General features: G+C 40.2%; 1 protein-coding gene across 4 annotated transcripts in view; it reads right to left on the reverse strand.

Moving 5' to 3' along the window:
- Window positions 1–26,477, reverse strand: part of MED14 (mediator complex subunit 14) — a 69,076-nt gene extending 42,599 nt beyond the window's left edge. For 3 of the 4 annotated variants that reach the window (XM_060234137.1, XM_060234135.1, XM_060234136.1), the window contains exons 1-12: window positions 26,034–26,450; window positions 23,587–23,613; window positions 19,693–19,798; window positions 15,689–15,862; window positions 14,628–14,757; window positions 11,926–12,054; window positions 10,601–10,708; window positions 9,159–9,291; window positions 5,048–5,198; window positions 4,606–4,717; window positions 3,498–3,623; window positions 2,357–2,435 (exon numbers count right to left, since the gene is read on the reverse strand). In XM_060234137.1, coding sequence (XP_060090120.1) covers window positions 2,357–2,435; window positions 3,498–3,623; window positions 4,606–4,717; window positions 5,048–5,198; window positions 9,159–9,291; window positions 10,601–10,708; window positions 11,926–12,054; window positions 14,628–14,757; window positions 15,689–15,862; window positions 19,693–19,798; window positions 23,587–23,613; window positions 26,034–26,215 — 1,457 coding nt within the window. In that variant the 5' untranslated portion in view covers window positions 26,216–26,450. Of the gene's footprint in view, window positions 1–2,356; window positions 2,436–3,497; window positions 3,624–4,605; window positions 4,718–5,047; window positions 5,199–9,158; window positions 9,292–10,600; window positions 10,709–11,925; window positions 12,055–14,627; window positions 14,758–15,688; window positions 15,863–19,692; window positions 19,799–23,586; window positions 23,614–26,033 lie in introns of all 4 variants that reach the window. The other variant, XM_060234134.1, reaches the window with a different exon arrangement.
- Window positions 26,478–26,891: the final 414 nt, after the last annotated feature.

Genomic DNA, 26,891 nt, shown 5'->3' on the forward strand with positions numbered 1-26,891 from the left:
TTAATGGGAGAAGAAAGGGGAAAGACAGAAAATCACTGATATTCATACAAAATACTTCTTATTTGTCTTCTGACATCTATCATCATGTGTTTGACTATAATCATTCAGAAACCATGCAGCCACTTTACACATTTTGATTCAAGGTGCATACCTAAGATGTTTTACACAAACACGAAATGTGAAGTGTGACTCTGACAGATGTATTTGTATAAATTCATCCAACTGTCACAGAGTCAAAACTATCAACTGCTGCCTGTCAGTATATATGTGACTGATCAATGTAATTCATGTAAGTAGGAATGATCTCTCTTTCTACACACACACACAATACAATCACAAAGTTATGTTGGATTTTGTGTGTGTGGTCATTGGGTTACATCCAGAGGGCTACAGAGCAGGAGGGCAAATAGTTGTTGGTGCAAGAGGTTTTGCTGGCAAGAGGGGAAAGATTTCACCAGGCTGTCCCATTTCATTGTAGTTCCCTGGGCTGTGTGGCCTTTTGCCTAAGTGGGTCCCATAACAACCTATTTCAACTTTTCAGAGACCTTCTGAGTTGCTATGGGAAGTGGGAAAGATCCACTTCTGTTGGAGCTTCACTAAACAAACCCTTCACATTTGCAAGACTACATTTCTCTTCTTTGAACTACATAATTTACATGGGAGTTAAAAATATACCAGGAACAAAGAAGTCTTTATCCAAAGCAATTTACAGTCTAAGAATTTCAAAAACAGGTTTGATCAAATGAAATGGCACTGTCCAGGATGTTTATATCAAGCTCAATAGTATGTGGGAGACATTGTATGCTATCAAAGTTATTTACCAACAGTGCACAAAAGTTGATAGGAGTGATTAATTTATACATTCATTCACAACTAGCTCTGCAAGAACTTTGATTAAAAGTTTTAGAAACAAATTGCACCTTAACATGTTATCAATTATCACTAACTTGGAATCTAGGTATTTAATCTTGTTGATAAAAATATATGCTCAAGAAGAAGCAACCTGCACTATGATTTTGTCTGTAAGACTGACTAGATCCAAGGAAAGTGTTTCATAAACATAAATTTGTGGTACAAAGCTTGTAAGAGAGAGTAAAGCAATACAAGGGAAGGGGAAAAAACCCTTGGCTACTTGCTGAACTGGTATATGTTTGGCAGGGTAACATCTCCGTATAGTTACAATAGGAACTGTTACTGGAATTCATAGAATCAGAGTTGGAAGGGACCTCCAAGGTCATCTAGTCCAGCCCCCTGCACAATGCAGGAAACTCACAAACACCTCCCCCTAAATTCACAGGATCTTCATTGCTGTCAGATGGCCATCCAGCCTCTGTTTAAAAACCTCCAAGGAAGGAGAGTTCACCACCTCCCGAGGAAGCCTGTTCCACTGAGGAATTGCTCTAACTGTCAGGAAGTTCTTCCTAATGTTGAGTCAGAAACTTTTTTGAATTAATTTCAACCCATTGTTTCTGTTCCTACCTTCTGGGGCCACAGAAAACAATTCCACACCATCCTCTATATGACAGCCCTTCAAGTACTTGAAGATGGTGATCATATCACCTCTCAGCCGTCACCTCTCCAGCCTAACCATCCCCAGCTCCTTCAACCTTTCCTCATAGGTCTCCAGACCCCTCACCATCTTCGTTGCCCTCCTCTGGACCCGTTCCAGTTTGTCTATATCCCTCTTAAAATGTGATGCTTAAAACTGAACACAATACTCCAGGTGAGGTCTTACCAGAGCAGAGTAAAGCAATTCCATCACATCACGTGATCTGAACACTATACTTCTGTTGATACAGCCCAAAATGGCATTTGCCTTTTTAGCCACCGCATCATACTGTTGACTCATGTTCAGGGTATGATCCACTAAGACCCCTAAATCCTTTTTGCACATACTACTGCTAAGACAAATCTCCCCCATCCTATAACCATGCACTGGATTTTTCCTACCTAAATGCAGAACTTTACATTTATCCCTGTTAAAATTCATTTTATTGGTTTAAGCCCAGTTTTCCAGCCTGTCAAGGTCATCCTGTATCCTGTTTCTGTCTTCTACTGTATTTGCAACCCCTCCCAATTTAGTATCATCAGAAAATTTAATAAGCATTCCCTCTATTCCTTCATCCAAATCATTTATAAAGATGTTGAACAAAACAGGTCCCAGGACAGATCCTTGAGGCACTCCACTTGTCACCCCTCTTCAAGAGGATGAGGAACCATTCACAAGCACTCTTTGGGTGCGATCTGTCAACCAGTTCATAGCTTCATACTGCTGGAAGAGAGTAAGGAAGGTGCAGCAATACAAAAAAAATGTAGGTTGCACAGTTAAAAGTTTGTAATATTGCGGCTTACTCACTTGAGTTGCTGAAGCCAAGTAATGATACGCTTCATGTCATCATTGACAGACTTCTCTATGTCATCCAGTGTTTGCTGGTCTACAGGGAAATTCAGTAAGTGATCTCATTTTCATTTATTTGAAAACACAAGAGTGGGACTTTCAAGCAAGAAACACTAGTGAGTATATAACCAGGTACTCTTTACATTTAAATATTTGGAAGGAAATCATATTGTGCTGGATCCAAAGGTTTAATTTGGCTCAGTGAAGCTTCTCCAACACAAGGAGCCTTGGTACACATGGGACAGACACATTCCACTGTCTGAAGAACAAACCTAATGGGGGTCCAGCCCCCTATTGCTTTTAGAACAACAAGCAAAACCTGAATGTTTCATATTTTTCCCCTTTGGTCACTGAAGCTAACTTGTGCTTCCTGTTATGATGCTGTATCACAGAAAGACCTCGGGTTTTGTCAGATTATACTGGAATCTATTATGGTCCATACACCAAGAAAGACTCCGCACAGGAAAGCAATGGAAAACCACCTCTGCTCCTTGCTTGCTGGGGTCACCATAAGTATGCAAGAGTGCATACATACAATGTCCATATGAACAAAACAAGCTCTGGAAAATACCCCATTGGTGCTATAAAAGTGCAAGCCTTTTACAAATCAAAGAATATTATGTAGTACAAGAAATGCTTCACTGAGATGGACCCATCCAACCAAAATATAATTTCTAGTAATAACCTTAACCATACAATATTTAATTCTGTAAACTTTTAATACATTTTCCTCAGAAATTCTGAAGTGTTCTAAGTATTGTGATGGATTCAAGCATTTTAACTACAAAATCTTCCTAACTTTTTAAAATCCATTCCACTTAACGGCCGCTGTTAAGACATTGGCCATTCCTGTGTGTGCTGGAAGGGAAGCTTACAAATCATTCTATGTTTTTATGCCTATGATTTTACTTGGATTTCCTGAGGATCTACATCTCCCTTCCCAGGGGGGGATTCAACTCAGCATTACCAGCCAAGGTTAATGTATTTCATTTAATTAGAAGGCCATTGGTACATAGGTAAATCATGCAACCCCCCAGTGAACTTTGTGATCATAGTTAGAAGAATGCACCTACATGGAAGTAATGTCTCATTTACGTACCAAGTCCATAAAGCATTAGTTGAAACATTCCAGAATGAAGGTCTACAAAAATGTGTAGACACTCAGAGCGACCACATGGCTCCAGAATAGGGATAACAAGTGTTGGGAGAGCTGTTTCTATAAAAGCTAGATTAAACAATCAAGAGTTAATGCACTGAGATATGAAGTTCAGTTTGCTTTAATCAAGCAAATAAATCTACCAGAGCTAACACTGACTTTTCAGGAATAATTCTTTAATTGCAAGATAAACGCTTCTGAATGAAAACTATTTTAAAGAATCAATATTAAGCTTTAATTAAGCATCAAAGCAGCAAAATCAATTGAATAAAAACAGTTATGCCATTTTGCACATTTGCATTTGTTTTTGTTGGTGATGCCCTTGCTCACTCATTTGAAAATACATTTATTGATAAAGGATTAAATATCAATCAATACACCATTAGTGGATAAAGCCTGATGCTTTCCCACATGATCTATAAAAACCTGGTACTTTGTTTGGGGGGTCTGAATACAACTATGATGGCACTGGGTCCTGTAGTAGAAGAAGCAGTTTCATGAGTAAATGCAGTAAACTAGGGAACCTTCTCTTAGTAACTATATATATGATGCATTCTACATGAGAAACAGTTTTAGGGCACACCCCAAGTCCATTACAAGTCAAGAGAAAGAACTTCTAAAAACCCACCATTGCCAGCAATTCCATTAATTATAATGCCAGTTCAACAGACCAAGGAAAGACTATACTAGAGTTACAGTATACACATGGCAGGGTTCCACCTTCTCATGAAATGCGAAAATGTCTGCTATCACTTACTTTGAGACAGAAAAGCAATGTAAGTCAAAGAAATCCCTCAATTCAAGCAAGTAGTTCATAATGCAGAAAAACATTTTCTTCTGAAGCAGGAGGAGATGTCTCCTCCCACCAAAGCTATCAATTTGGACCTTATAAAGAAAAGCAAATTTGATGAAGCAGAGGAAATTTGGCATTCAACAGCTTTGTCCACTTCAATATTTATGCCTTGCATTAAGGTAAGCAAGGATACGTGCAAAATGCAAAACAGAACCACCACATTAAGAACAAATTCAGTGTATTTCAAAGACCACATACAATTGTCATTGGCATTGTAACCCTTAAGAATGGCTTTCAGTTCCTGGAGTTTCTGGTGCGCTCTTGCATGGACACTGTCTATTAGGAGCTTCTCTACAGATAAGTGATCTATCTGAAAAACAGAAAATAAAGCACTTACTTTAAAAAGTAGTTACATTACTATTATCAAACCTAAATCTAAGCTCATAGTTCTAAACAGAGCATTTTGAGCTGGATTTCCACAGCAATGTAGGCCAGTATTAGTGAACCTGATGTTTAAATTTTGTTAAATTATTTATAATTCAATTTAGAACATTTACTGTATCTAAATCTTCTGTTATTAATGTAGGTAACCTTGAGCATGTTTTGATTGGAAGGTGGCACATAAATATGCTAAACAGATACATAATTTTATCAAGCAATTATTTTTCAGGTAAATGTATCAACTCCAACTCATATTTACCTTCATAGCTCTTTCAATTAGTTTGGAATTGCAAGTTGGAAGTGGAGGCTCATGGGAAATTTGCAAAGGTTTTGACACATCATTCTCATCGATCTTAATAGTGACCTTATGAAGAGATGCAGTTCCTGTTTTTCTCCCAACCACCTGTTGGCTTAAGACAGAGATATGTTAACTAAGTTGTTAAGAGCCCTAAAATACTCTTTAGGAATCTGAAGCATTTCAGGACTATGCCAGCCATAGTAAACAATGGCCTTGTAAACAATGTTCTAAATCAGGGGTGTTGAACTCATTTGTTATGGGGAACGGATTTGACATAAATGAGACATGGCCAGGCCAAGTGTGTCATAACATGTAATGCCAGGTAGCAGCCATATAAACTTTATAAAGGGCACAAACACAATTAAAGATTTTTTTTTACTTAAAATAAAACATGCTTAAAACAGTAGCATGCTTGCAATATTTTGTTTTACAGTCCGATAAATGTCACCTTTTGCTATGAATTATTGCATAAAAACATCAATGTCTGTGCTATACCAGTCTTGAATATGCTATTCAGGTATTGTTCAGGTGTGTACATCTGTAAGCTGCAAACCTACTTTTGATTTATTGACATTCATTACAGAGATCTCATGGTCAATGCTTTGAGCCTAAGACCCAGAGGAAAACATGAAGCAGCTGGGCATTGTGAGCTTTGTACAGAAGCTGCTTCATGTACTAGTCAAAAACATGTGAAGGCACCATGGCACAGACTGAGGGCTATGTGCTTGTCTACAAAACTATAGTCTTCCCCAGAACAATAACTACAACCCCTATGCGGCAGCGAAAGAACAGAGAGACAGCCATGTACAGTGCTCAGTAATCAGTCTACTTACTATCTGGAAAGTCTAAGTTCAAAATCACCAATCAAAGGAAAATGTGAAAGAAAAATTAAGAGAAATTTGCTGAGTAAGCCTAGGCTGCACACACACTCTAATGCTGGCTTGTTATTGCTCTTCCAAATAGTTCACATGCTTTCCTATTGAGAAAGACTGGAGGGTATGAATACAGTGAAAAAGAGGAGGGGAATCCAGTTGTACCCATAACAAGCCCAACAAAACTCACTCTCTCTCTCTGTGTAGCAAAGCAAAAACCTCATACCTTCAATAAAATGTCACTAGCCTTAAAAGTGCTTTCTTTGTATCTCTCCCGATGGTGGGGAAGCTGAAGCTCTTTCCTTCCTTCCTCAAGGGACAAGGAGAGGGAGGAAGAGAGGCTCAGCTCAATAGCTCTGCAGGGTGGTTGATTGAGCAAACAATCAACACAGCAGAGCTATATAGCCAAGCTCCTTCACTGGCTGACGCTCCTCTTCCCTCCTCTATCCTTTGGGGAAAGGGAAGGGGAAGAGGGAAAGAGCAGGGAGAGGCTGCTTTGCTGGCTGGCTTATCTGAGGAGAAACACAAAATGGCGACTGGACAAAGCAGGCAAGGGAGAATGAAACAGACAACAGCCAGTTGCTGAAGGGCCTGATTGGAACTCTTTGGGGGCCAGATCCGGCCCGCAGGCCGTATGTTTGACACCCCTGGTCTAAATAGCTAAAAAAAAAAAGGCTATCAACTTCTGTTTAGACAAGATTCTAATTTTCTGTGGCTGTATTAAAGACTGCTTTATGCTTATCTCATAGATATATAACAACTCCCTATATATAATAGCAAGCTATCCCAACTTGTTATTTCCAGTTTGAGAATTTTCTTGGACAGGGTGCCTACATCCAGCCTAATATAAGAGGCTGCTGCCAGTCTCACAGATTACCGGAATCTGCATTCTCCTGATGTGCCTCCCAAACCTGGCTGCGAAATGCAGCAGAATCAGGAAGTACAGAGCCAAGCTGGAAGAACAGACTGTACCACATCACAATGCAGATGAAGAATTACCTTTTTCATCTCTACCTTAGCAACTCTCTATAAATGGAAAACTAGAACAGTATGTGATAGACTATGCTATATACACACTATAACCTTTCCCTCTCATGTGTTTTTCTTTTGAAGGCTTTTTTTTCATGGGGAAATGTGATTCTGCTTACCTGCAGTGTAGGGTGGTACTACCTGTTCTACCAGCTCATGAGTATACCTACTCATTCTGCCACATGTGGAGACCTAGCCCTATTATACAGGGAGAGGGGTTGTGGCTCAGTGACAGAACATCTGCTTGGCATGCAGAAGGTCCCCAGTTCACTCCCTGGCCTCTTCAGAAGAAAGGATCAGGTGGTAAGTGATATGAAAGACCTCTGCCTGAGAGCCTTCAGAACCACTGCCAATCTGCATAGACAATACTGACCCTTGACAGAAGAAGGCTCTTGTTCAGTATAAGTCAACTTGTAGGTTCATATAGCCATTTCACTTCATGATGCAACTGAGGCAGTTCCTGTAAGTGTTCATCTTCTTAACTATAAGACTACCTACAGACCAAAATCTTAATTACAAACTCTGTTCTGTATCTCCTCACTTTCCCAAGCTAAATGACTAAAAGCAGAGTGCCACACTCTGGACTTCATTGTACAGAAACTTTCTTTGTACTAAATTTACAAGCTTTTAGACTCCTCTTTACTACATTTTTATTTTTCTAGGTATTTTAGATTTCCCTAGTACCAGGGGAATTTTATTAGTTGATCTATCAGATTGTGCTGTTTTCTCCATAGTTTTTTAAATGCTTTTTATCAGATGGTTTTTTACATCATTGTGTTGCATTTTATTTGTTTTTCCTGCATATTTTATCCTGTCTTGTTATTCAGTTATTTGTAAGCTGCTTTGTAGATATTTACAAGGAGAGCCAAGGTAACTATTTCAAATAAAAATACCACAAAACAAAAGGAATTCCTCACTAGCCCTTTATGAGTTTGGTGTAGTGATTAAGTCTTGTGTAGTGGTTATGTGTGCGGACTCTTATCTGGGAAAACCAGGTTTGATTCTCCACTCCTCCACGTGCAGCTGCTGGAATGACCTTGGATCAGTCATAACTGTCTCAGAGCTGTTCCATTCAAGGGCTGCCTTCGGGGGGTTCTCTCAGCTCCATCTACCTTACAGGGTGACTGCTGTGGGGAGGGGAAGGGAAACCACTCTGAGATTTGGGATTGAATATCCTCTTCATCATAAGCAAAGAGCTGTAGTGGCAGCAAACTATGGTTGGTACATTTCTTCCACACCTCCTACCTTACTAACAGCAGATTTGTGACAGCCACCTAGATTTTCTTCATAACATGGCTTACTGTCTGATCTCAAACAATAAGATATTGCCAACTTATGAGTTTGCAAGGTCCAGAATGTTACTTTTAAGGCTGCATAATTCACTGTAGAAGCTGCTCAGAAGAGAGAAAATGATTGGATTGAGCTTATCCCTTATGCAGAAAGCATTCACATGCTGACAAAAGGCTCTGTGTTTTAGCAGAGAACACTTGCTGTTGACAGAGTTTAAACACTGCTTCCAATCCATAGTTCTGTCTTTAAACTTAAGGGCAATGAGAACTGATCTGGTTTAGCAAAGCCCAGATTATTTGTATTATATTTATGACATTTTTTTCCACTAATAGATTTCTGCTGATTCTTTCCATTGCAAATTTATCCTTCCTACAGTTCCTGGAGGGCTTCTGTTGCCCAGTAGAAGCATTTTGCAGAGTGCCTTGGGCTTCAGCAAGATAGTAAAGGCACAGAAGTCCAATTTTACTAATGGACATCCCTTCTACTGAATACAAACCAGTATTTGTGCAGTATGCTGGCCTGGCTGAATGAAAGTGTAAGGAATATTCTGGAGTATTGTATTGTCATTAATCAGAACAGCTTTCACTAACACACTGGTTAAATATGAGTAGCAGGAGTAACAGTCTGATAATGTTATTAAGAAATTTTGACAATTAAAAGTTCCATTCTAGAAATTACTGGTGCATCATTTGATTTCACTAAGCTATAAAAGCACTTCCACTAAGTTCAACAGAGTTGCAGGTCAATATAGTAAAGGTAATCAAATATTCTAATACTGCAGTTCCTAAAGTTTCAAGATTTGAACTTTAAGTTTTCATCCCAGTAGTTATATTTTGGTCAGCTGGATGATGTTTTAGGAGCTAAGCAATTCTTTTACTTACTTCCAAACTGAGAGAGACAGGCATTTGCCTGCATGGTAGCGCTCCACTTGCACAAGATCACCCCAACGTTCTCGAATCAACATTAAAGTCTGTGAATGCAGAACTTCCAACTGTAGTGACAAACAGAACGAGTCTACAGGATTCAAGTTAAGTTAACACAGAAAAATGCTGTCACAATTTACAATAGTTTTCAGTAAAATATTTGTTCATATACTACAGAAAGGACTTCTTGTTCTTTTGAATTGCTTTCATTGCAAAGCAACTTTAACAGCAGAAAATATTTTAAAACTAAATTTATCCAACACATACCTCCTGTGCTTTTTATGGTCTGCATTCTAAAAAAAATCTAGCTAAACATGAAAATGGTATATCACATATATATGAAATATTTGCATAAATGCTGATAGACACGGTAAACTTTGGAAGTTTGACAGTCTTCATGACTTATATATTAACATTTTACACTGTCATTAAAATTTCTCTTCAATGTATACTCTCTTTCCTGTATTATGTTTTTTCTTATAGATACCAGAGAGGGGGAGGAATGGTACTGCATTTAGCAGTAAGATATGCTCTCCTAAATAAATTATTTGATATGTGGGCTCAGAAAGCATTTTGTTCTCTGTCAGCCTAACATGTGGTGGATATTTATTTACCAAATGTATATGCTGCCTCTCAGAAATCTTAGCATAAAAATTAGTATGATAAAACAATGAAAAACCATTACCATAAGAACATCAATATTAAAACAAGTTATCAGAGACAACATGAAACAGCTTAGAATGGTTTATAAAACAGCCCTCAAGCTACAATACCATAAAACAAGATGAAACCTTTCAGTTAAAAACTGGAGCAAAGTGAGGGTCTTTGGGTGTTTCCCTTTGGTTCCCCTGCTTCCAAGCTCAACTTTCAACTGACAACAAAGGTGGAAAGCAGCCATGTACCCCTCTACTATGCCTAGATCCAAGCTCAGCTGAATGTCCCTTCTCCATAGAAAATGTTTCTTGAACTTCAGACGCATTTGTGCATCTTTATTGCTGAGAACAAATTTTGATGAAAAACAGGACAAAAAGAAAAGAAACTAGACAATATACATTGCTCGGTCCCCTTCACAGTCAAAGAAAGGTAATGATAGATGATGTTTACCATCAAGAATGCTACCTGCCCATTTAAGCATCCAGGTAAAGTTATCTTCACTGATCTTCTCTCCAACTTTGCCTGGAGTAGCCCCAAGCTTGGAAAATGCTAGGAATCCGCTAATACATTAGCAATAGAGGAGATCAAATAAACAAGTGCAGCTTCTACAAGCTTCCACAAACTGTTCACCTAGCTATTCAAACAAGCCCTGTCGTCTGCATGTAGTTGTGTCCCCGTGGTTTGGGAACCAGTTCTAAGAGAAAGGCTATAGATACCAATTCATAACAAATTTTTAGAAAGGATACGTAGGCAGTTGTACATGTCCTGCAATGGTTTCTCATCAGCAAAGAGACGAGACTGGACCAACTGATGAATGAAGCTTATCTGCATACTGTGAACCAAGGCTCGACCATCTTCCATTAAATTAAAAACAGAGCAATAATTTAATGCACATTAACATTACTACATTTTTATCCCACCTTTCCCAGCAGGCACGTTTAAATGCCTTCCCATCAACAGTTCTCTTTGGTAGGTTTAGATAGATACCTCTCCAAAACAGATTATGTCCATGTGAATTAGGAGTCCTTGATTCTATATCCCATATTGTTTTAGAATGTCCTTTCCTGGCCTCACAACGTAGACAATTTTTAGCTGAATATCTCCAACACAATGTATTTACTAAAAGGAAAACTCTAACCTACTTTTTAGAAGATGTTAATCCCCACATTACTCGTGAATTTCTTAGTAGAAACCTATAAAATTAAATCTAGGCATACTACTGTATTTTAATTGCTGGGTGTCTACTATTGATTAGTATTATTGGCTGCCATTTTAATTGATTGCTTTATGTATTGTTCTTACTATACTTCAGGCCTTTGTACCTACTTTTGATTGTGAATCATTATTGCTTTTATGCCAATAAAGGTCTGAACTGAACTGAACCTTTCCCAGCAGTTCAAGATAGTTCAGGTTGCAGACTGAAGAATGCAAATTTAAGGGGGTGGGGCATGTTGGAAGAGGCAGTCTGCCAGTTTTGTTATTTTATTCTCATTGTTCTTCACTCTTGTCTGTATATTCCTGCACATTGTTTTAATAAAGCACATTTGATATATTTTGGTGTATTTTTCCATTCGAGTGACTCCAGTTACCTCGGATAGGGTGGCCCACTGCTACTGAAATACTGTGTATGGAAGTTTTCTTCAAGACTCTGTGAGTGGTTGACCTTACATGGTGGGTTGGTTTTGTGAGTGGTTGACCTTACATGGTGGGTTAGTTTTGTCTGCTGCCCAGCCCTGGGTTTCCTTGACATTCCCTAGTTTTAATCCAGTGCTTTATCTACTATGCCCCACTGGCTCTTATAATGTTGACAACATTTAAAAGGCTTGCTTAAAGCCACATAGGGTACTAGAACATAACAAGTTTTTCTGAATGTTAGAAGAGCTGTTATCGATAGTGTACAGTTTGAGAACATGCAGCAAAATGCTGAAAAAGATATCATTAATATTTAAGATAGCTCCCAGAAACAACACAAGTTACTTTAATAGAAGAGTTAATGGACTCTATCAGAGTGGGGCCAGCACTCAATTATAAAGCAGCATTAGATCCATAATAATCTGACTTCTGGCATTACCTCCAGTCTCTTTGTCCTCAACCAGAATTTCTAGTTTCAGAAGGCGCCATGGGACATCAGGGTCATCTCCCATCACTGTTAAGGTGGCTTCAAATTCACCCTCAACACGAAACTTTACACGGCCATTAGCTAGGAACAGACAAAATTCTTAGAACGTTTACTATATCTGAAACAAGAGGTCTTGTTTCAAATACAAGAATGACTCTCAACATACAGCAATTTTAATGGGTGTGGGCATCACACACAGCCCTCCCTCTTTAAAAACTAAGATTAGCTTTGTTAAAATCACACAGTCACAAAGTAGCACACAAGAATACAGAAACTCTGTATAAAACATTTACAGCCATAATTCACACCAGCACAAGGTTACAAATCAGAGCCATACTGCTATCCAGAAATCTACCTGTCATAAACCTGACAAAACAACATGTCTTCACAAGATACCCGAGTATGTAATCCAGGCTACCCCGATCTCATCACATCTCGGAAGCTAAACAGGGTCTGTCCTGGCTAGTATTTGGATGGTCTTCAGTGGGAAACCTCCAAGGAATATCAGGGGCATGATGCAGAAGCAGGCAATGGCAAACCACCTTGAAATGTCTCTTGTCTTAAAAATAAGTCTAGCTTGCCATCTAGCGGTGCATAACATTAAAAGAGCAAGAACTTCTGGCTGTCAGACAATCTTAGGATCTCCTGGCTATCCTACACACACTGATATCAAATAATAATTATTAATTACCTGAGTTTGTATAGTGTGGCTGAAGCTTACTGAGCTTTTGCAAGGAGAGTTTTCACCACTTTAGGTCCCACAGCTAAGAAGGTCAATTTGTGGGTGTTCACTCCTTAGTGAATTCACTTGCAGTGACCTTTAAATCTAGAAACTACATATGAAAGAAGGCAATTCCCTAACATAAACAGGACCAGATCATGAAAAACTTCAAAAGTAACAACCAGAACCTTTAATTGAGCCCAGAAGCAAAATGGTAAACAGTGCAGTTCAACCACATTAGGTAAAGTATGTGCTCTACACATCACCTCTACCCACGGACAAGCAGCTGTAGTTTGTACCGGCTGGAGCTCTTTTCATGGCAACCCCCTGTATAAACACATCATAGTGCTCTAGGTAAGAGCTTACCAAAATATGAATGACCGAGACAATGTCTTTCCTCCAGACAACAACACAGATGGCATTACAGATAGAACTGATAAAGTGTGCTCCTTGCCACCTAGACATCCAGGACCATGGCTGGATCCAGGACTATGCACAGACTGCCAACCTGTTTGTTCATGGATCCTAGGGAAATACAGGCATTCCTACCTCCCCAAAGTCACAGTCACTATCAATAGTTCTATTTTATCTATATATGGTTTGCATGTGTTTGCTCTCATCCACTCGAAGGTAGAAGCTAAACAAGCTTCACAGACTCCATGCCACACCTGGATTCAAAGAACACCTAAAGAACAAATGCCATGAAGCCAGGCAGAAGTCGCCCACAACTTCTTTCTCAGTATGCTCAAACAGTATAATGAGCATAAGCAAAGATCTACAAGACATACCCAAAAAACTTATTCAGCCACAGCCAAGGCTATCAACTCCTTAATCGAGTCTTTTGAATTTGCTCCTATTAATAGCATTCCACATCCTATCCCCAACACATTTACGTTAGTAGCTGCTCTTTAATTTCCTAAATGTTCAACAACAATTTACCATGCAGGAGGGAGGACTGCTGTTTAGGTAAAACAGCATGCGCACGCACACACACGTCCCCAACTGTTTAAAGTTAGTCATGCATATCTCTAGACAGGGGTACAGTATTCAACTCCTTTTTAATCAATGTAAACACACAGTTTCCAGTGACAAAAGAACAAAGTTTCTGTGCCTTCATCAGCTACTTTTCTATCAACCTGTTATAGCTCCTAGTCATGAGTGGCCCATAACCTCTCCTGTCATTTATTGTATGTGTAAGGTTATATGTGAGAAAATAAAAAAATTGCAAATAGATTAGGCAAAGAAAACCAGAAAATAAGAGATACTGCCTTGATGCATATTACTTAACACAAACTGAGAGGAAAGACAGTGGAGAAAAATTCCCACACCTCCAGCAATAACGATCCATCTTTCTGGTTGCCAGAATAGAATTTTTTAAAACATTCAGAAAATGTTGACAGATAGATAGATAGATAGATAGATAGATAGATAGATAGATAGATAGATAGATAGATAGATAGATAGATAGATAGATAGATAGATAGATAGATAGATAGAAGATAGAAGATAGAAGATAGAAGATAGATGGATAGATGATAGATGGATAGATGATAGATGGATAGATGATAGATAGATAGATGATAGATGGATAGATGATAGATGGATAGATGATAGATGGATAGATGATAGATAGATAGATAGATGATAGATAGATAGATAGATGATAGATAGATAGATGATAGATAGATAGATGATAGATAGATAGATGATAGATAGATAGATGATAGATAGATAGATGATAGATGATAGATAGATAGATAGATAGATAGATAGATAGATAGATAGATAGATAGATAGATAGATAGATAGATAGATAGATAGATAGATAGATAGATAGATAGATTTGTCCAAGGGCTCTAATCCCACCTTACTTTATACACCAGGAACACTAATCAGCCTGAAGCAAAGTAACTGCAGTAACTTCAGTGCTTACCAACAGTAAGATTTGCCAGCTGTGGTGGAAGATCTGTTGTCACCAGTCGATGGCGAAGAATCTGATTTAACTGATGAAGCGTGTTCTGTTTCTCAATTTTTGTTATTGGGTCAGGAGGAATGATTTTATCCTGTTAAAAACAAGCACACTTATTTATTTTGCGTTCAGGTTATTCTGCATTTCACTCAACATTCAGCAACCCTAATAAGATGTGGGAACCAATCTCACAATCCATGCTACAGGTTTCACAGCAACCAGTCAAATGGCTGCTTGGGTCTGTGCACAAGTCTTCCACTAGTTCTGTGGAACTTTTTGACATTTTAAAAAATTGAACAGCTAAGCCCCCTTCCATGCTAGAAGCTGTTTTTACAATAGGAAGAGACTTTCCAAAGCAGTTTATCATGCAGATGCACAAGAAGGATACAAGGAGAAATAAAACAGGCTCCCTTGTACTCCTGGGACTAGTTTCACTATTGTTCGGCTCCTGGCCAATTCATTAAAAACACACAGAAAGAACAGCAACATATCTTAAATTTGATTGCTGCCAATGTGAACTCACTGATTTACAAAATCAATCACTTTTTTGCATGTTCTAAGATCGGGGTGGGGGAGGACTATCAAGGTGATTAATATTGGAAAGAAGAGGCTTTAAACCCCTGGGCATGAGTGTACATAGCCTTTTCCGTTAATGTAGCACACAAGTAATTTTTTTCACAGCCTTTGGGTGCTGCAATGGACTCATATCTTTGGCCAGCACAACATGCCAACTAATCAGGTCTTCAACCAATACTTATCAAAACACAGAGAAGATTAAATACTTGGCATTAATCAAGAAGGATGGAATATCTTCACTTGATGATTATGTACATAAATTGCCTTCTTCCCACCAAGGTAAGACAGTTGGACTTTAAAAATATTTTAACATAAATTTTAGCCATTAAAACCTTTTCTAATTAAGGCTTCATCAGAAATGAAACTGAGGAAAAACCTTCCCATGTATGCAACCTGTGACAGGCATTTAAGGCAGTATATTAAATAAACTATATTACAAAGCAACATACCCTGATGCAAGTTGGTAGTCGTGGATATGACCCAGTTGTCAGCACATCAATAGCATAAGGGATAGCAAAGCTGGGCAGACGAGCATGAACTAATGCATCTCTGGCTAGTGATGCTAAACGATCCGCAGTGTCAACAAATAAAATAGCTTGTTGATCTAGAACGCTTGATATCATCTGTAAACAAACATACACACAAGAACTAATCAAACTTTTTCAAGTTTTGTAACTAACTGAAATATTTCTATTCAGCCTACTAAAGCACACATTTTCAAGGTTGCTTATAAAACAATCCAGCACCAACTTATTTTTAAAAACCCTGCACAACTAAAGTACTGCAATCAAAACAATGTAATAGATATAAAGGAACAAAATATTATGCAAAAACAACCACATTAGCAAACTAAAATAAGCAGAAAGCAAAAGCAATTTTGAATCCCACTAGAAGTCTGGATAATAACATTTTCATGTCGTGCCTACAGCTCAGCAGTTTACAAGCCAGGCAAATAAGCAGGCAAGTCCATACATATGGTGCCACAACAGAGACTATCTTGTCCCTTATAGTCAGTTCTTCATTCCTAACTTATTGCCAACTTTGTAAGAGCTTTATAAGAGCAAATCAGTGCCCTGTTCAAAATGACAACTTTTTGGTAAAAGACATATTGCAATGAGTCCTTAAGACATGATTTAACGATATAAGTAAAACACAGATTTCAACCTGCATCTGAATACAGATGGTTCTAATTAAAAATGAAAAAAGATTATCTTACAAGAAAATGTTTTAAAAATATATGAAGATGAAAAACAAAATATAAGACAAGGCAACTTGGTTCAGGGAGTAATGTGAAAGAAAATCAAGAGACACAAGAAAGAGTGTAAGAAAAGAAGATGCATGTATCCAGCAGATGTTGTGCCACTGAAAGAGGATCTGCCAAAGGTCATGCTCTGTCCCATCACCCTTCCAGGTACTGATGCAGAAGGCACTGCCATGCAGTAGGGGACCACAAACTCACTGCTCAGACAGTTGGAATGATGGGAAATCCCACATAAAGTACATTCTGATTTCTCCAAGTTGAGTGCCCTAGGCAAAAGTTAAGTCTGCTTACCGGAAATGCTGGCTAAAGTGAGAGCTGGGTAAGAGGGAGGGGAAGAGAGAAAAAGAGTAGCCTAGGCTGATAGTAGGATAGAAACTAAACAAGAGAGGCAAAGATCATGTTTTTGCAATGTATATAACTTTATTAACCAGAGTCCAAAAATAGCAGAGGAGATCATGGCTGAAATCCACAAATCTTAAGCTAGTACACATCCACTTACAGGTTTATTTCTATCAGCTTCAAAGGAGCCAAGCCAACCAATGATAAAACGTTAGGACTGACTGACATTCTACCTCGAAAAGCATCTTGAGAGCTCAACAGAGATCTGGGCTATGGTACTGCAGGGGAGAGTTCTCCGTGTATTGTTTCCTTGGTTGTAAATATCCACCCACCTTGCACCTGCCTCAGACTACTTTCAGAAAGGCAAAGAGAGGCATACCCATAATATGCTTGTTCTCTCCTCCACACAAGTTCTAACCAGCTCATAGGAAACCATTATCAATCAGGGAAATGATCTGGGGGGAAGAGTTAACCAAACACTTTCCCCAGTGTCATGATCTGGGGGCTCTCCACAGTTGCTTTTTAGGATGAAAATCACTAGGGATGGGCACAGACCAGAAAATGCTGGTTCGGTTCACAAATAGAACCGGACCAGTTCCCAGACCAGTTCGCAAACCAAACCACAGCCTGGTTCGCAAACCAGTTCACAAACTGGTCCAGTTTTTTAAAAGCCCCCCCACAGGGCTTCAAAGCTCCAAAATGGCGGGTTGTCTCCAAATCACTCTCCTCAATGTACCCACCAAGTTTGGTTTACATTGAACTTCGGAGGGAGGGGGGCTGAGTTACAGACCCCTAAAAAAGGTCATTCAGTGCAATGCTTTTCAATGGGATGTCACCTCTGCTGGTTCAGGAGTGACAAAACTGACCTGGGCAAGCTAGAGGCCTTCAATGCACACAATTCCTCCCTGGGGTGACCCTCCACATGGCCTACATGTTACATGCATGTCAGATTTGGGGGGATCCAAGTAGCACACCGCCAAGCGAGGTGCCTCCAGGAAACTATTTTTGGGGGAGTTGTCCAGCATCAGTTTGAGACACTACAGTGTGGACCTGGTTAACCTACATGCATCAGACTCCCAGAGTACTTCCCCAGAGACCACCCAAATGGCTGCAGGTGGCTGTGTCTTCCTGGGACCAGCCACCCAGCCCTGGTGACATGATGACTGATTGGGGCCAAGCCTTCCATCCTACCTTGGAAGGTGACAGGGACAACCAAGCCTGGCAACCAAGACTCACTGCACAGCTGTGGGAGGGGGCACTGGTGGACTAGCTAAGGGAATGTGTGGGAATATGTGGCAGAGGAGAAAGAATGGCTTTTTTGGAGGAGCAGAAAGGGTACCCCACACTCGGGGAAGAGGGCATTTAGCCAAGCCCCCCAAAAATCTGTAGGTAGTCTGGGTACCTGAGTGGGAGAGGATACCCCCCAGGCAGAGACTCAAGCAAAGCAGGAAGAAACAGGGTGCTTTTTGAGGAGCAGAAAGGGGACTCCACAGCCAGCATGCAAAGAAAAGGGCAGTTTTCAGAAACTGCAAAAGTGAATAGTCCATCCCCAAATCAACTCAAAAACATGTTTTAAATGCAAAAAAAATCTATCCATGTTTCCCACTCCTCACAGCAAGGAAAGCAGAAAAAAGAGAGAGGTGATACTTTTACTCTGGCAGTTTGTATAGAGGCCAGAAGATTCAACAGGTTTCTCCACCCACCCAAATATTCTTCGCCCCAGTCCACCAAAAGATATTCTTTCACATGCAAGAAGAACAAGACTTGCAAAAGCCAGACGCAAACAGAGGACAGGAATGTGCCTCCAGTGATTATATACATCCCTCCCCCCATTCTGAGGAAGTCAGATCAATGCCTGTCATTGGAAATCAGACTTGCCTGTCATCTTCAAACTGTCACTATTGGTCCCTCGATGGCTGGAAATATCCCACCCATACCCACTTTTCAGCACAAAACTTCATGGGTGGAGTTTCATTGCCAAGAGTGCACAAGAGGTTCCAAACAAAGCAGAAAGTTCGGAGACTTCCTGTTCTGAACATGTGACTTTCAAACCAAATTGTCCGAACCTCTAACAAGGCAAAGTCCAGGCCAGATTTTAGTTCGGGTTTGGGTCTGTGCCCATCCCTAAAAATCACCAAACTATAACACTACGTGCAATCTAACACTACATATTTTGTGGACTGTGCCACTTCTACAGTATTCTGAAGTACACAGAATAAATGTTAGGAAGGGTCTTGGACAGTAACAGAATTTTCTGAAAAAATGCCATATCATTGTGTTCACACTAAAATATTTGCAAAAATGAAATGCTCATAATTGTTTAAAACAAACCTACATTGTGATACAGTATTGTGGCTGAAAGAAGTTTGATTCAAAGCACATTTTAAGTTTAAAGTTATATAGCTGTCAATTTTACATGGCAATAGGTTGGATCCATAGGCATCTTTGCACAAGAGGAAGGCAGATCTATTCATAGAAAGATGTCATGAAGGGGTTCTAACAGGTCTGCGGTATCTCTGAATTCCCCTCTCACAATGCAGCCTTGTATCCTATACTGATCCTGGTAGTCACTCAATACTCAGCACAGCCTCCCAGGAGGTTGAAGACAATATGGGGAACAGGAAAAGTTGTACTATTTTAATTTCCACAATACACAGACTGTGAAGAGTTTGATTGGCTAACTAGAAGCAAAATAAGAGTATTTTCAACATTATTTGTTTAGAATTTTCTAATTAATGATCACAATTATTGAACATTTGAAATGTTGATAAGATTCCATTCAGTTAATGGAATACAGCAACCATCTGCTCCCATCACTTTGATCTGCAAACTTTTCATTACTCTCAAGCTTACCGCACATTTTTCCACCTTTCCAGCATTATTTGCCCATTTCACCAACGCTAGCAGTCGAACAAAAAGCTGCCGGGTACGACTTGCAAACTGCACTATTTCTATTTTTCTGTAGAGAAACAACAGCATTTAGAAAACAGTTCAGTTACTTTGGCAGAAATCTACAGAGGCAATACCAGTTACTTTAGCAAATACCACATTCACTTTTGCCTTAGAATGCAGTAATGGACCAACACTGTAAGCAGATACCGCAATACAAATATTTAAGATTACTGTGAGAAGAAGACGACGACGAGGAGGAGGAAGAAGAAAAAGAAGAAGACTGCAGATTTATACCCTGTCCTTCTCTCTGAATCAGAGACTCAGAGTGGCTTACAACCTCCTATATCTTCTCCCCCCATAACAGACACCCTATGAGGTGGGTGGGGCTGAGAGGGCTCCCACAGCAGCTGTCCTTTCAAGGACAACTCCTGCAATGGCTATGGCTAACCCAAGGCCATTACAGCAGCTGCAGGTGGAGGAGTGGGGAATCAAACCCGGTTCTCCCAGATAAGAGTTCACTACACCAAACTGGCTCTCATTAGACGGAGCTAATGTAAATATATTCACCCACGCATGAACTTGATGACAATTTACAGTTTCTTTTGATCATATACCAACATTTTCTTTAATACTCTTTCACAAACGCTGCTTATTGACACAAGTAAGCAAAAATGGGAAATGCACACCACAATCATTAGATGGTTATATTCTTTTAAGTCCGTGAGCATCACAGGGCGCTCTTGGAATTGCACTATAAAAATAGTACAGAGTGCCTTCAGCTCAATCTTATCTCATGGATAGGACAAAGTCTGCCAAAGAGTATTAGTTAACTAATTAATGACTAATTAATAGTTTCAACAGCATGCACAGTGCTGAAGTTATAAAATAGATTCTATTTTTATTTTTATTGACATCAGACTTGTTGCCATGTAGCTGGTTTATTCATACTATCTTAATTTTTTAAATCTATAGTATCCTTCAAAGTTTATGGTGAATAATAGCATTTAAAAACAGAAATGTGCTATCTAACATAGTCGACGTTTCTATTATTCTACTCCACTAGCACTAGTGGCGTGTTTCACTGTTAGCAGAAAGGAATCATAGGATCTGGCCCAATGTGTTTAGAATATTAACGATATTGACAGCCTTCTGAGATTTATATCTTGCAGCAAGACTGCACCATGATTGGAATATAGACTTTCAGCAAAGATGAATTCTTTCATACAAAAGAGTCACATACTGATTGCAAAAACCATACCCACTCTCATTAGGGCTGCACTTGCTGTGCCTGCATCCCCATAAATAACCAACATTCATGCTCCTTTCCATGTATAAAATAAAGGCAATGCATAGACTTGGATCTACTGGAAGATTTCTGCAAGTGCCAGAATCCTTGAGTCAGTGGAAGCATGAAAAAAACTTCATGATAGTACCTTGCACTAAGTTGAATATAACATATCCTGAACTACTGTCACACTTGTTAAGACTGTGCAAACAATTTCTGGGCACTATAAAATATGGGGGGAAATGCTAGCTGGTCAAGATCTTGCACAAGTGAGATTGCTTTAATTCTAGCAACAGTTCTGCTTGTGCACCACTGCATCTAAGCAAATCTCTGAGGCCACCAGCTTTTGAAACAACTTCTCAGAGAAGTCTTCAACTCAATAACAATAACCAGGTGCAAAGTAAAAATAAGCTAGGACTTCTAACTGAAGACATCTTCTTGCTAGTTAAGGCCCTTTCACTTACCCAGCATTGCCTTATGGAGCTGGATTCCAACAGTACAGTGATTTGCTCTAGCAGAGTGTGCTAGAGTCAATTCTTTGGTATCTTACCTCCTTGGACTCTGCTATTATACATGAGACACCTAACAGCCCCCCCACCTTGTTCGGACATTTGCTTTAGCTCATCTTAATGTCATCTCATCTGAAGTATTACAGGGGAGATTTTGCCATATTCAGATCGTCTTTGCCCTTGTGGTCAGGGTAAAATCGATACTATTTTTCACAAAATACTGGAATGTTGGGTTTTTTTAACTGCTTTTAAAACCAGGGGATCTCACCACTTTTAACATGCTCTCTGTTTAATAAACTTCAAGGGGATAATATTCTCTATCTGATGCTAGACAGTGACCCAAACACAACCTACTTGGTCACCAAATATCTGTCTAACATATTTTCCTTCAGTAAATAATGTATTATGCATATAGACTTTGCTCAAGATCATCTGATCATAGGAGCTCTAGAAAGGAAAGGAAATGTTTTAATCATCCAATGCCTTTTAAAATAGTTTGACTTTTGAACTGTTTTTGTTTTATTCTCACTGCTTGAGCTATTTATTTCTATTAATTGTACTTTTACCTAACTTTCTCTCCCCAATGTTATTCAATATCTATATGAGCTCCCTTGCCCAGATTATCTGGAGTTATGCATTGGGCTGTCACCAATATGTTGTTGGCACCCAGCTCTATCTACTGATGGACAGCCACCCGAATTTGGCCCCAGAGAATCCGGGCAGAGCATTACAAGCCGTGGCTGAAACTGAATCCATCAAAGACAGAGGTCATGCACCTGCGTCACAGGGAGCCGGGATTGGGAATCAGGTTTCCAGCCTTCTATGGGGCATCATTGGTGGTCACTTCGAGGGTGAAGAGTCTGGATGCCTCACTGACTATGGAGGCCCAGGTCACTGAAACTACCAGGTCTGCTTTTTTCCATCTGAGATGGATCAAGCAGTTGGTCCCATTTCTCACCATCGCAACCTGGCTACAGTGACCCATGCAATGGTGACTTCCAGGCTGGATTATGGTAACTCTCTCTTTGTGGGGCTGCCCTTGACTCTGTTTCAGAAACTGCAGCTGGTGCAGAACGCAGCAGCATTGGTGTTGATTTTTTCATCTGTGTGGACACATTCACCCTGTGCTGCATGAACTGCATTGGCTGCCTACTGATCCGTTTCAAGGCACTGGTGCCTTTAACCCTATACAGCCAGGAGCCAGCATACCTACAGGACTGCCTCTCCTCACATGAGCCCTGTAGGACTCTACAATCTACAAATCGGTATCTCCAGGTTCCATGGCCCCAGGGACATCCTTCTTGCCTCAACTAGGGCCAGAACCTTTTTGGCCTTGGCCCCTACCAGTAGAATGAGCTTCCATCAGAGATCAGGGCCCTAAGGATCCTATTACAGTTCCACAGTTGATTGGATCCAATAATTCCATAAACTGACATGAGTTCACAGAAAGGAATTTATTTTTTCATTGTATGACTTGTATTCCATCTCTTCCCTAAGAGTTCAAATAAACAGAATTCATGAAATTCTTCCTATTTTCTTCTGTAGCCCCTTTGTCCAACTACCTCAGGTCACTCTCTTCAAGAGTGACATGGAATAAGAGCAGAGAGGGAGATGGAACAAGAGCAGAGAGATCAGTAGAACCCTCCCCCTGCTCTTGAACCAGCAGAATAGCTCACACAAGGAGGAGGAAGGAGCTATGCAAATTCTCCCTTCTTCCTGTGACAGGACTGTTCCCAGCCCTTCAAAATGGCTTTGAGGGAAAAGTATAGGATGCTGCTAAGGAGAAAAACATTTAAATCCCTTTTGTAAATTCACTCTATTCATGTTAGGAAAGATCCCAGTATTGTTTGATTTTTATACTATGAATTCAGTAAAAATAAGGTAACGTTACTCTATAGCATAATAGTGATTCAGAATAATTTCAGTCCTTCCTTCTCCGAAAAATCTTAGTAAAAGCCTCATTTGGCCCAACTATCACATCTCCCCAAATAATTAAATGTGATTTAAGTTAATTGTAAACATACCTTGTTTTTTATATAGACCAGCCTAGTCATTACTCACCTTTCCATATCAGTCTTTCTTGGTAATCTATTTTTGTAAAAAAAAAATATATAATATTGTGACAAAGACTGTGGAGACATTAAAAGGAAGGTGCACGTTTAACATCTTATCAATTATGCATTATGTTTAGCACAATGAACTACATTCAATGACATTCTTATAAGCTATTTTGGAATTAATATTTTGTTTCCTTGAGGAGCAGCAGTTGAAGTTTCTGCTCTTCTGAATTAACAATCTACTTACATTAATTGCTAGTATTTAATGTTCAAAGTACAGAAACCTAAAACACAATTGAAACAACTGAGTTTAGACCCACTGAAATCAGTGCAGTTTAACTTAAACACTGCATATGTCATATAAAAACTGGTTTGAGGTAAGGCCACAGATGCAATTAAGATGAGAAAGTGCCATGGAAACTAACTAACTGGCTTATTGTGACATTAGCTTTCGCAGCAAACCATCTACTTCATGGTATTCCTGAAAGAGTTGCCATGCATCCCTTTGTACAGTCAGTTTTAATGAATTAAAATATCTATGAGTCAAACCTCATCTGCCATTATCTGCATATTAATTACTCAAACTGTAGCATACAATACTCTAGAAACCAGACAGGTTATAGAACTGTCATGTACTTCAACATGTACTTTCCAGCTTCAGGGAGTGGTTTGTCCAGCATATAATTTTTTTACAGCATTCGGAATCATCCCTGCAGTGGTGTACTGTACAACTGTACTGTAAACACAATTTAAACTACTATTAAAACAAGTAACTTCCTTTATAAATACAGTCAAATAGGAAGTGGGTGTCATGAGTTAACAGGTGAAGGCATGCTTTTGGAGCTAAAGTACAATATCCTGTTTAATGACAGTTTTCTAGTTATATGCTGACATATTTTAATCCAACAAACAATATTTTCTTAGTCAGTTTAAGCAATGCTATGGTAGCAAGTGCAATGGCTGTTTACCATTACACAGCACAAAACCAGGCTCTGTCACTAAACGTATACCCACATCTGCAGTTGCTCTAGTCCTCTGACAAACCAACCATTCAGATGTTTTCCACACTAGCTTGCCCATTCTCATTTTACATTTTCAGGGGTACATTTAAATCTTCAGCATCCATCCAGAATCATAGGGCATAAAGACACTGGGGATATTGCTCAAACCAAAAGAAGCCATCTATCATCAAAACCATACTCCTTTCCCCTAGGCCAGGGGTGGGGAACCTTTTTTTCTGCCGAGGGCCATATGGATATTTATAACACCATTCGCGGGCCATAAAAAATTATCAACTTAAAAAACAGTGCTCCATTGAGGGAGAATGATTCAGGCCAGCAACATTAATGCAAATAATTATTTTTCTATTTGAAGTCATGTGGGGAGAGCCTAATCTGGCATGCACACGCACACACACACACCCTGCTCGTCACCCTAGACAAATGCATAGGTCCAGGGCTTTTTTGTAGAACTCAGTAGCATATTAGACCACATCCTCTAATATTAGCATACTAAGTCACACACTCATTAGCATATTAGGCCACACCATCTGGGATAATCAAGTGCAAATTGAACTGTGATAGTAACTTTTCCAGGCCCTGCAGCAATTCTGGCCAGCCAGCCAGGCCCCAGGGAGACTGCTGCACAGTACATCTGGGCCCTGTGATCCCTGCCTGGCCCTGGGAAGGCTGCTACACAGCACAGCTGGGCCCCACGATCCTCGCTAGCCTGCCAGGCCCCAGAGAGGCTGTCACATGACTCAGTTCAGCCCATCAATCCCCAAGGGCCACACCAAGTGACCTCGAGGGCCATATACAGCCCTTGGGATGGAGGTTCCCCACCCCTGCCCTAGGTCGTTTAGAGCCTACAATATTGAACATATTGAAGAGAGAGAAGTTCACCCAAGGCTTTTGCCAACAGAGCATACAGTCTTTATTAAGGATGATCATCCAGATGCCTGCAACAGCAGAGTATGCAGGCACCCTGACCAGGATACAGAATTCTTCCTTTATAGGATAAAGTAAAAAAGTCAGGGTCTAGAAATCCAAAGAAAGTTTATCAATTCTGTTCCCAAACATAAATCTTCTGCTTAGAATACATTCTACATTCCAAAAGTACAAACAAACCATGAAACTCTTCCCTGATAGCATGGCACCAACCCTTGACTGAGATAATGTTGCTAAGGGAGCAGAGGTCAAAAGAGCAGATCCATGGGCGGGGGAAGGGGGACAGGCAGGAACACAACATTTCTAAAATTTGGCAAACCAACAGAGACTCATAATTATAAGGCATATAAAATTACTTAACAGTGTCCCGGAGCCCGACCAGAAGGGGAATTTTAACAGAGAGCAAGACCACAGGGGAATTTCTGCAAAGCGGGAGGGGGGTGGGGGCTGAGACAAGCGAGAGAGAATGAAATGTGAGGATGGGGAAGAGATCCTAGGAACTCACAAGTCTGCAAGCACGGTGAGTTCTGCGTAAGTGCGATGCAACAAGAAGTCTATGAGAGTGCTGAGTCGGTAGCCCGGACTGGCTGCAGTTGCCGCCGCCCCTGGCGGTGGCGGAGCCGGGGCTGAGGCAGACCCACCCCCAGCCGGGACCAGCTGGTGGCTTTCCAATTGCACCGGCGCCATCGCTGCAACGGTAGACGCAGAAACTGAACAGCTAGCTGCAGAAAGCCCTCAGAGCCTCGTCGGCCCGCTGACAACGGCGCAGAAAATATGGAGAAGCAGCAGCAACAACAGCCGCGCTCACAAGGCGCACCTTGGCACGGAAAGCCCTATAACTACTACGACAGCAGCTGCTGCGGCCGCCGCCATTGCCAGGCGAAGGCACCATACAGGAAGTGATTCCTGATAGCGACGGACCGGAAAGAGAGCTCTTCCGGAAGCCTGTAAGCCTAGCAACGGAGATGCAGTGATGTGAGGAATGTTCGGTTACCGACAGTTCTTGGCGTAGTTCTAGGAGGGGCGCCAGAGATACAGCGACGCCTTCGGAAGGATGTCGGTGTTGTTGGAGCATCCACCTTCGTTAAGCATGTAGAGTGAAAGGAGTTTGAGGTTTTGCTACTCATTTTGGCAAGCTTTTATTTTTTTGCCTGTAAAATTCGTCTGTTGTGTTCGCGCTAAAAAGTTGCGTCTGGTAGATTTTAGTATCTCATGCTGCAGTTATCCTTGCCAGGAAACAATGACAACCATAGGCAATATATTTATGACATCTAGTCATATTACTGAGGCTGCAATCGTTTTATTTTAATGTCCACCCACATTTACCATTCAAAGCAACTGGGATGCCTGGCTTTGAGCTCTT

Source organism: Heteronotia binoei, chromosome 3 (genome assembly GCF_032191835.1).
Source record: "Heteronotia binoei isolate CCM8104 ecotype False Entrance Well chromosome 3, APGP_CSIRO_Hbin_v1, whole genome shotgun sequence".
In the NCBI taxonomy this organism is placed as follows: Eukaryota; Metazoa; Chordata; class Lepidosauria; order Squamata; family Gekkonidae; genus Heteronotia; species Heteronotia binoei.